Source organism: Parasteatoda tepidariorum, chromosome X1, assembly GCF_043381705.1.
Source record: "Parasteatoda tepidariorum isolate YZ-2023 chromosome X1, CAS_Ptep_4.0, whole genome shotgun sequence".
Classification (NCBI taxonomy): Eukaryota; Metazoa; Arthropoda; class Arachnida; order Araneae; family Theridiidae; genus Parasteatoda; species Parasteatoda tepidariorum.
In genome coordinates, this window is record NC_092214.1 from 42,227,682 (window position 1) to 42,239,359 (window position 11,678).

At 27.8% G+C, this 11,678-nt stretch overlaps 1 protein-coding gene across 2 annotated transcripts in view; it reads right to left on the reverse strand.

The window, feature by feature from the left end:
* The window catches only part of LOC107445726 (neuroligin-4, X-linked), a 195,813-nt gene extending 187,113 nt beyond the window's left edge, over positions 1–8,700 (reverse strand). For both annotated transcript variants that reach the window (XM_016060199.3, XM_016060198.3), the window contains exon 1: positions 7,054–8,700. In XM_016060199.3, the coding sequence (XP_015915685.1) occupies positions 7,054–7,468 (415 nt within the window). In that variant the 5' untranslated portion in view covers positions 7,469–8,700. The remainder of the gene's footprint in view (positions 1–7,053) is intronic.
* Positions 8,701–11,678: the final 2,978 nt, after the last annotated feature.

The following is an 11,678-nucleotide window of genomic DNA, read 5'->3' on the forward strand; positions in this document are numbered from 1 at the left end:
TCTATAAACATGCAGGTAGCAATTTATCTTTTTAACGAAGTATCGCCGAAAACGCAAGACAGTAAAATGTTTAAAAAATATTGTAAACCTGTATGACTTGGGAATGTTAGCATAATTTCTTAATTAATTTTAAATAATTTTTATTGCTTGTAGATTTTGAGAGGTATGTACATCGATTTCGAAGAAATAAATTGGTTCATTATCTAATTTTAATTTAATTACTCCTAATATGTTTGTACTAAATCATAGACATCGGCAAATGTTAGCCGGGGTAATGTTTCTATGGTTTGTTCATCAAACCATTGATATAGCCACTGACATCAGAAGTATTCGGGAATTCTCCCTCTTATATATATATATATATATATATATAAAGTGAAACAGTGGAAGTCTGCATATTTAACTAGAAATATAGTTATACTAGCAATACTTGAGCAATTGAGCAAAACATATCTAATAAAAAAATAAGAAGAACGATAAATATTTGATAAATGTATAGAGTAAAAAAAATTTAGTAAATGTATAATTGGAACAAAAAATATCTACTAAATATTATTACCATTTGATTGTAATCTTCCATTTTTATTCTTAGCATTTTATGAAGAGAGTCTATCTGGACCAGCTGCATCTGTATTATTCTTACAGCATTGTGCTGTTTCAGTGGGATCTTGTTTTATCAGATAATTTACCTTCTAATCATGCTAGTATTATGCATAAAAGTATTGCATATATAAACAAGATAAAATTTTAAAAAAACATTCTTCATGCTCAATTAGATCTGAAATTTTTACGATTTATTTTAAATTAGAATGGAGAGGTTTGGCTATATTTACTATTATATTTTTGGCCCATAAGTTTATGAATTCTCATGTGTTTTGATGTCGCAAAATGTTTTTATATGTAGCTTAAATTGATATTAGAATTTTTTAAGTAACTGCTACAGATAAAGAACAGAGCACATACAAATATGAAGATATTTGTTTTTAGTTGTGTCGTCCAACCAAACGGCAAATATTTCAAAAATACGGCATTTATAAAATCAGAAACGATGAAATAATAATTATTGAACACAGTTTAATCAAAAGTGTAAATTACAAAATTAAAATAATAAAAAAAATTACATTATTTGTCATTTTATATGAGAATTTTATATTTCTTAGCATTTCAGCATATTTTATGTTGTATAAGATCATAAAAGAGTTTATTCACGTTATGTACATGATAAAAACGAAATACCTTAATTACTTGTGATCTAATAATTGAATTTATTTGTACAGAGTTGAAATCTTACTAGTATTACCTTAAAAATTTTAATTTATTAGCGAAAACGCTATTTAAAGTTATGAAATCAGAAATAACGAATCTTGTTTGAAAAAAAAAAAAACTTTTTTTATGGATTTGAAATGTTAGCTCTCAATATAAAGGGATTAACCGGAATCAAGGAAATTTAGCTGTAAAATAGTTAAATCGCTTTATCTGGAACTAATTGAGTAAAATCATTTTAACAAATATTGGAGGCAATTCAAGGAGAGACACCAAAGCCTTTATGCATACTTGGAGAAGAAAATCTGGTAAAATTACCGTGCTGTATAATAAGGACATTTGTGGTAAAAAAAAATATAAACTATGGTTAATAATATCAAAGTATAAGGTATTTAAATCATTCATTAGGTAGATTTTGTGTTCATATGGTAGCAGTTTACCGGAAATTCCTGTTTTCAAAATTATAGAGCTTATTATCACACTTTTAGGGTAGAATACAAAACTACTAATTAAATTTAAGCGAATAAATGTTTTTTATGCCATGCTATAATGTATCATGATAACATTATCCAATTTTACCACATATGTAAATTTCATCACTCATTATAAAACAATATTTTGATGCTAATTTTTCTAAAATCATTACCAAAGTGCTTTGGGAAAAATTACCCGAGCTTTTTGTTGCTCCCATAGAGCCAGAAAGACAGTAATGTTTACCATTTTCTGGTAGTTTTACCATACTTTTTTCTCAGTGAAACTAATCTAGAAAACAGACATTTCAACATGAGTCATGAAGGTTTTCTTGCATAGTACTCCAATTCTTCCTACTATATTCAGCTACATAGTTTCGCTCTGATATAGAAAGGAGAAATTTATGTTTCTCAAATAAATAGTTTTAGATATTAGCTCAACAAGATAGTTAAAAAGGTTTTGAATCCTTTTAAAACTTTGTAGAAAATTAAGTTCTAGCAAAAAATACAGTACTGTCCCATTATAATGTCACATAATCCGTACCTACCATATAAGGAAAGTTTGCAAATTCGCAAAGCTAAAAATATTTTCTGAGCTTATGTAAATTCATATAAAACTCATAAAAAACATAGTTCTCAACTTGTACGGTCGTGTAGGAAAAGAATTAACAAAATGGTAGAAGCTTAATTAAAGTATGAAGAAATTTCTAAAAATGTAGTAAACTTGCGAACAGTTAAAAACACAACTGTCTATTAATTAAATCGATTATATATATCANATATATATATACAAGCAAAACGTCGATATATAAAAACAACAGCATACTCAGGACTGTTAAATAATCGACTTCGCAGATATTTGGTAATCAGACTCATTACTACAGGTCGATTATTACTCAACATGTTTGAAATCGAGATTTACTGTTGAATACTTTTTAATGTCAAATACATGTTTTTATGAGTAAAAATTACAGCGTCTGAAAGTATTCAAGTTGTCTGACTGTCAGACAAGTCTGAAAGTATTCAAGACACGTAATTTGTTATTCCGCAATACGTATGTTATATACGTATTGAAAACGTATGTTATATTCAATGTATAGTGAGTTAATAACAATGTATAGTGAGTTAATAACAATGTATAGTGAGTTAATAACAATGTATAATTACGTTAGAAATTGGACACTTAATGCTATAATTAACTTCAATTTGCTTAGAGATAACGCTTCAGGAACGAAAACACTCCTTTTTTGCAACATATTAACAATAATAAATGAAATTGCTAAAATTTCGGCATGAAAAATTATGCAGACATGCTTCAAATGTATCAAGAGAGTTTTATGCCAATTATGTTACACAAATCGGTTTTGACTAAATCAGAACATTCAACGGTCCCAATTAGATCGGATTAGTATGGCTTCTCTGCATTTAGTAGTTATTGTAACTGAGATGAACTTAATTTAGAGTTCTGACACGACATAAGAACCAAATTTAGACCCTTTGCGCTAAGTGTAAGAAGCATAACATAAATGATTCTAAAAACAAATTCTGAAGAAATAAGTTGTTTCATGAAGTAAGAAAATTTGAGTTCTAAAGTAACTGTATGGAAGTCTGAAATAAAATGCAATACATTTCAAGCGAAATCTAAATAATACTATTTTAAAGTACTAAATCGTTACAAAAAATTCAATTTTATTATTAAGAGCAATCAGATTTAAAGTTTAAAGAAACAAGACATTTTCTGCAACATTTGAGTTTATTAGAACAATTAGTCATTAGTATTAATTATTTTATGTTTCAATTATTAATTTATTTTACAGACATTAAGACAGGATAACGAAGCGATTTTGACGCATAAACTGCGACGTATTCTTCTTAAATGTAATAAAAAAACATTGTTTTCATCTCAATTAAAATGCAAAGTTCGACTTCGTTCTGTTTTCTCTGGAATTTTAAGTTGAGAGCTTTTGTTCTTCATTGTTATTTTTAAATATATTTTTTTCGCCTTCAAAAAATATCTATCTATATTATTATCAAGCGCATTATTTTATTTTAATGAAATAAAATATACATTATATTTTGATTTATAAATTGCTAAAGAAAAAAAAATTGAATATATACATTTTACTTTAATAATTACTTAAAAACTTATAGCAATGCGGAAAAGCAATGAAAAAATTTTAAAAGAAAATATAAAATAACTTATTAAATGTTCGTTTAATTTTCATATTATATTTTTATATACACAAAAATATACATATTTGTCATATGTACATGTCATATTACATTTTCATTGTATTGAAAATTAGATATTTTCATTGTATTAAATATTAGAAACGTTGATTTATTTTCAAATTTTTAATTTTTATTCTCAAATTTTCATAGATTTAAATTAAATATAGGGAACAATAACAAAAAGTTTAAAATAGGACATGCTTGTGCCAAGAAATACGCTAAAACTGGCTTTCGGGAATTTTTTTAGCATTTAAATTCGACTTTTTAATTTCAATAAAATATTAAGCTTTAAGCACAGTTTAAATTCATTCAAAAATTTAAATTGTTAATTATAATTCAGAATATAAATATTTCGAAATGATTCATGTTGACTAAACAAAAATTAATTTTTGATATCTCATGGAAAAAAGCACTGGTCTCTTGGGAGCAAAGACACATAATTTAAATTGTTTGATTGAATATTTTAAAATGAACAATTTCATATTCTTTTGAAATTAATTATTTGCTTAGATACTTAAATTATGAAGAAATAACATCATATGAATACACACTAATGTGTCTATACAAGTCCTCATTTTTGCAAAATCGTTTTCTTTGGTTTCTTTTCTTTCCTTCTATTCTTTTTTTTTTTGCCTTTTTCTGACAATTCATTAATTATTTTGTTTTTTAATCTACTCAAACGACGTCAATAAACAATATCCCTCAATTCCTATGAAATCTTTAATTATATAGATTTTTTTCTTTCTTCAAAAAACGGTTTTTTCGATGTATTTAAAAAATAATAAAAAAGTAGTTAAAAATATTACAAACAATAAAGCAATTTTGGAGTTACATTTTTGAAAAGAATAAAGAAAAATATTTTCATACATTTTGTATTTTTAAAAAAAAATAAAAAATGGAGCAATCCTTTAAATAAATCATTAATGCTACACACGTGTCAGTGTGCGAATTTACTTTCCAGCAGCCTTTAACGACCCGCTCTCTTTTTTTGAAGATTTTTCTCTAGGTTGTAGTTGGTCGCAATTATAATGCAAGCATTTATTTCTTTTATAATTTATTACCTGAATCTTATTTTATTTTATAAACGTCGTTGAACAGCCGACCCAATTTAGGATTTTCGACTACCAATATTCAATGCCGTAACCTTGTAATTTTGAACCCAATCCAGAAGATAAGGGAACTCCTAGACCAAGTAAAGGGAGAAATTCAATTTCATGTTGGACTTTTTGATGGAACTAACCCTCATTTACGCTACATGGAGAGGGAAACCACGAAAACCTCCTGAGTTTAGCCTAACGGCAAGGGGACTCTAACCCATGATCCGTAAACCATTGAGGATATTTTATGTCAGCACTGTGGTCGGTGCGAACCGGGTGTGGAATTCGTATCCACCAGCATTCGCTGCGATTCGAACCCGGTTCTTCTAATTGTTACCTGAATTTGAAAAAAAAAGTCGAAATTCAAGTTTTTCCTTTATTTATTTAAGAAAATGCAAAACATGTTAAACACCGCTGGATTGGAAAACCTCTGCCACTTCTTAAAATTAAAATATATTAAAAAATGTGCATTATTGTGAAATATTAAGTCTCAGGAATACTAAAATCTTGGAGGTACTTAAAATACTTATTAATTTCATTCCTTTGTAAATAAATTAATAGTGAAACAAGGTTTTATTTTTTTCTTCTTTCAAGAATTTCAAGCACGTTTTTTAGCACGCTAGTTCTTAAATAGTTTGAATCCGGTCAATGGAGTAAATACTGCTCAACCAGAGAGAAAAAGTGAGCAAAATTTCTGAAAACTGATTGAGTTAGTCCCAGAAACTAAAACGTTTTAAAATTCAAATTGCTGTATACCATGAGGTTATACAGTTGTTTTTTTTCTGTATGCCAAAATTACACAAAAAATTTTGTTTCTAATATTAAATGTTTTCGTGCATACAAATTCAGTTCCCTCCATTATATATACATATTTTTGGTGAACATTACTGTTGATTATGTTTTGCATAATGCAGTAGAGCTATAGATCTTGGACATTACACACTGATACGCGTATATCGTTTCTTAAAACGGAAATGTTTAAAAATGTATTTAAAATGTATAAAGTTTCAAAACTGCTTAAATCTTACATGCGTTTAAAAAAATTTCTAAGTAAATGCTTTTTATATTTTACTATTAATTTTTTTCCATAGGCTTTCCAAAACTTTTTTAAGCGTACCGCTGAATAATTTAAATTCCGTCAACTTACGTTAATAAAACTGAACAAGAAAATAAGACAGGCAAAATATTTCAAATGAAACAAGCGGACATGCTCAACAGTTTCAAAACTTAAAAGGTTTTAAAATTTCCTTAAATATATTCCTCAAAGGTAAGTAATTTAATTTTTAGCTTCATAGAAATTATAGAAATAAAGTTAGTTACTTCAATAACTTCTCGCTTCAAATTTCAGATTCTTTCGTTAATTTTGGTAAATATTATTGTTGATCATATTTTACATCAAATAATTTATAAATTTCGTCCAGTGAACAATACGGTATCAAATAATTTCAAGTATGACTTGCGTTAAATATAGAGTACAGTGAAACACAATAAAATGTTTAATTTAAACGGAATACCTAGTGTTTTAAATAAAGCTTTATTTGCTATATGTTTGTTAAAAATTTCAAGAGTATATCTTATAGAATTAAGTTTACAATTTGTTGTGAAAAAATACTTATGATTAAACAAATATTCTATAGCAAAAACTAATATTTCATAGCCATGCCCAGTCAATATTGTCAAATTATTATAAAAGGCATGATCTTGAAAATGTCTTGCAATCTTTTAAAGTATATTTTTTTCTTCCATTACTGACACAAAAGAAAAATATTAGCTTAGTTGTTTAAAAAAATAGTAAAGTAAAATTTGAAGATATTCAATTGCAGCTTTGAAAATTAGTAAACGTCTATTTAAGTATATTAACTTTCATTTTTATTACTGAATAAATAAAATATTCATTACCGGCTTTTCTTTAATGAACTTACGGGAAAAACCCTGAAGCATTTCTGAAGCAATGTTAACTATACAAGAAATACATTGAATACAAATCCTACCTGGACAGTAGACGTTCAAGTAAAGACAATCCTCGCTTTCATTACGAAGAAAAGGTATCAACTTCTTCAAATATTCCAGCCTTCCAGAAGGCATATGTCTTAATGATTCAGTCTCATTCTTAATATCAGGATAACGCTGAGGGCAAACGGGCCCATAGCGATCAGCTGTTCTTACACCTCGCCATTGGCTAGGGTTTACAGGTGGCATAAATCGTAAAAGTCCAGTTGGAGGACTGGCATATGGAACACCAAGAAATACTTCAACAGGACCAACATTACGGTTTGGTAAATTTACCAATAGTCCACGAATGGAGCCATATTTCGTCCCAACAGGCCTTGATCCAACCCGTCGCACTCCTTGGCCACTACTACAAACCATCAAGCTCAAAAAAATGCAAATATGTGGAAAAAACATTTTGATCAATTGTTCAAGTTACTGCGAACATACTCGTACATATGTAAATTATACAATTCAGTGATAAAAATATATTTTTAGTTCTTACATTTAACTACATTTGATACATTTAACTGTGTGTAATAGCAAGATAAATGTTTAGGTGTTTTTATGCCATCTAAAAAAGTCTTGTTGATTGGCACATTTTTTTTCTGTTATTTTTTTGCATTTATTCCACGCATCTTGTTTGTTTGGCTTTATTTAATAATTTTTAACGAATTAATTCATAACGAATTAAGTCATTCATTTTCCAAAAATAATGACTTCAAAACAATAACAATATCATGCTGACAGAGCAAGCGCAAAATTTTAATTCCGCACCGTTCTCGAACGCTAGAAACAAACGTACAACACGAATGAAAAGATTCGTAGACACATGTCTTGTGAAGATCTTGCAAAAGAGAGGAAACGAGTCAATTCCCAACGCATGCGTAGTGTTCGAGGGTTGATCGACTGCTACCCTCGGGGACGGCTGGAAGTCCGTGGACAGACCTATTATTGATTCCGACCATTGGAAACCCGGTTCTAATATCCGTTTTTTAAGAAACTCTAGATAGAACTTGAAAATTCTGCCCGACAGGGTTTTCTAACAACTAAACTATTTGTTATGATACCAAAACCAATCTAAACATTCCCTTAAATTACACCAACTTCATTTTAAAGGAGATATCCGTAAAAATAGTAGTTAGTTTTGTTTTAAACTTTTTTGATCTCTCGCTATGAAGCCCGCTAAAAACTTTTTCCGAACCGTGATAAAAAAAAAAAACGAAAATAAGAGATTCCATTGTGGAGAAAGAAGTGCGCTTTTTTTCTTTCTTTAATTTATTTTTCTTTTCTTTCGAGTTAATTGAAATTTTCCTTTTCTTCGCAATCCGCATCAGTTCTATCGCTTCTTTTGAAGAAAGTTACTCTTTTTTTTTTCTCTTAGAAAGTAATTCGATAAAAAGGTTTCAACTTACTGTAATTCTGGCCGATGTTTACAACAAAAAAGTAAATATATTTACTGACACTATTCATTTCTTTTTACTTTTTTTTTTTAAACTTCCAATCTAATTTAAGAGAAAATCTTAATGCGTTATTTCTACTGATTCTTGCAATTAAATTACTCCATAAAAGTTGTGATTCGAAATTTTTAATTTATTTATGACTAAAATTTATTGAAAGAAAAAGAACAAAGATTTTCTTTAAGAACGTAGCCACAATAAGGAGAAAATAACACCTAGAAACATTCGATCTTATACAATTCTGTATTTTTTTCTTTCAATTCTTATAAAATAACAAATCCAATCAATAGTTAAACAATGACTTTTTCAAAAGTTCAACTCTAGCTCTATTTTATTTATATTCTATTGAAATATTCTTCTAATCCTAAGAAAATAATAATGTTCTTATTAAGTAATTTTCAATTGTAAATTATATATTTCCATTTTTAATATCTCATATTCCTCTATTTATACACATCCTAATATCACATGCATATCTAGCTTATATATAGACATATCATACGCAATAAAAAAATATCTAAATAGTAGGAAACTATTACAAGTAGTATGTTGAATTCATTTGCGAAATCTTCTGAATCAATTTCACAACTAATTTCATTTATTTTTTAATTCGATATTATGAAGAAAAGGTGGATATGCTTATCATAATCTACTCGCTAAGTCGCTGCAACTTATGAGTAGCGGCCCGTGAGAAATTAGAACAAAAACGTCACAGAAGGGGACTAATTCAAGGAATAAAACTAGTAGGTAACCATCCCAGACAAACCTCTTCACTTTTTTTTTTTTTNTTTTTTTTTTTTTTTTTTTTTTTTTTTTTTTTTTTTTTTTTTTTTAATGTGCAAGTTCAAAATCTTTTTTTGGCGCCTTAACAGTTGTAGATGGCAAAATAGATCCAGATATGTAAATATCTCTAAATGCCGATTTATAAAGGGAAAAAAACTATTTCCGTGATGTTGAATGTGTACACGCTAAAAATGTAAGAACTAGAAAAACATACCTCTCAGGAAATTAAACGAAATCAAAACATATTGTTTTCCAAATCTTTTCTGCAAAAAATTTTTTTAGAGGTTATACGATAAAAAGTAAATTTACATTATCACTGGATATTAATATTCTGAATATTAATATTCATTTTTAAAGTATCAGCAGCTTTGTTTTTAAAATGCTATTTTAATTTTACTGAAAGATCAGGGTATCAACAGTTAATATAATATAATTAAAATTACGTTCTTTAAAATTGTTAAAATAAAATGTAACATTAAAAACAACAAAAATGTTAGCAATTAGCACTCTAGATATAATGCAAAGTGTTTAAAATTTTATATCCAGCTAAACAAAGGGTTAATTTGTTTATATTGGTGAAATTAATGAAACTTTATGTAAACAACATGTAAACAAGGCTTTTCTAAAAGAGTCTCATTTAGAAATCTAGGAAAACAATATTAAAAATACTTTCTTTTGATGCAATGAGTGTACATAAAACGCAACCCTATGCCTGTATACGCAGTAATAATTCAAGAAAAATATATATGTCTTAATTACTTAAAATATAAGGTTTACTTAAGAAAATTCGTTTTAACATTTCTGTAGCTGACAAAGAAATAAGAACAAGAAATAAGGCGAGAAATTCACTTACTAAAATATAGCACTATTCTTTCTATTAATGCTCCAAAGCTTGGCTTCTTAGTTTCAAATTTAAACAAGTAAACGTAAGTCGAAGAAAGTGACCGGCAAATGAATGGCTGTAAGTTCAGACTGAGAAATGAAACGAACTGAGAAAACTGATGGAAAAGAACATTCTCAAAACGTGGAGTGTGTGTAACTTGATAAAGATTTAACGAGCAACTGCAGGTCGATTCTCTTTTTTGCGTAATTCCCTTTCGCTTCTGAATTAATCGCTCCTTTTTGCTTTTATAGGTTCAGTTGAAAATACTATTAACTGTATTGTTACAATTGTCGACAGACCTGTGTAGGGGTTAGGGAACTGCCCTTGCATCAGAAAGGTTCCGGGTTTGAATCCCGGGCAAGGCATGGATGTTCTTTCCTTCTCTCTGTACTATCTGTCATTACTGTAGGAGCAACGTTGGCCCACCTAATATGGTGCTCCTGAAAAAGTGACCAACAACTCTGCCTTTCAGATACCTGTATGACGTAGGTCGTTCTCCAGGTGGGCATTGGAAAAAAAATATATTGTTACAAAACAAATTTTTTATTTCATTTAAGAAAGAGTATTTTGTTTATTGATCTAAACTTATTTAAGACAAATTTAAAAAACAGACTGAATTTTATAAGTTTTTATAAATTTCTAAAGAAGAGATAAAAATTAGAAGTTGAAGGTTAAAATTTTTAAATTTTATATCAATTTTTAATTTATGTAAGCAAACCTTTTTCGCTATGAAGTTGCTTTAAACCTAAACAAATTATTTGATTGGATGAATCGATAGTTTAGTTTCGGTTTGGATCAACTTAGTTTTAGTTTAGTATAAATTTAACGAGAAAAAACATTAATTGAATCAATTATAATTTTACTACAATATTTTTAGTCATCATGCCTTTGAGTAAAAGTAATTTTTGTCGTATCACAAAATAAATAAAAAATAAGGGCTTTATTATTAAATTATTTTTATTATAAAATTACTTTTATTGAAATAATTAAATTTAAACAGATTTTAAATTAATTAAAATACAAACACAAATCTTACTCATAACTCCTTACTTGCGTACAAATCTTACTCATTAACTCCCTTCCCTCCAAAAATTAAATTCTATGACTTTAATAATTTTAAATATGTATTTTTTAATTAATATTTACAAAGAAAGTGTACGTTATCGCCGCCCTTAATATAGTTAATAAGAATAGTTATCAAAATTTTAAAAAAATTTATAATCAGAAATTTTCATATAATCAAGAAAAAAAAACATTTTTTTTTTCAAAAAAATAATGAAGAATTATTAACGAGGAAAGCTAGTTTGAAGATGACAAATCCTGTTTTATTGCCAGAAGAGTATGTATTTACTAAGAATTTAAGCTAGTATACTGGTTAAATGCTCCCTAATATATTTTAAAACTACTTCAAAATTTCCAGAATGGATGCTAACTGGTTTCACTCCTTCCAGTATATTTGAAATCTGGTATCAAAATTTCCAGTCGGAAGTTTCCATATTGG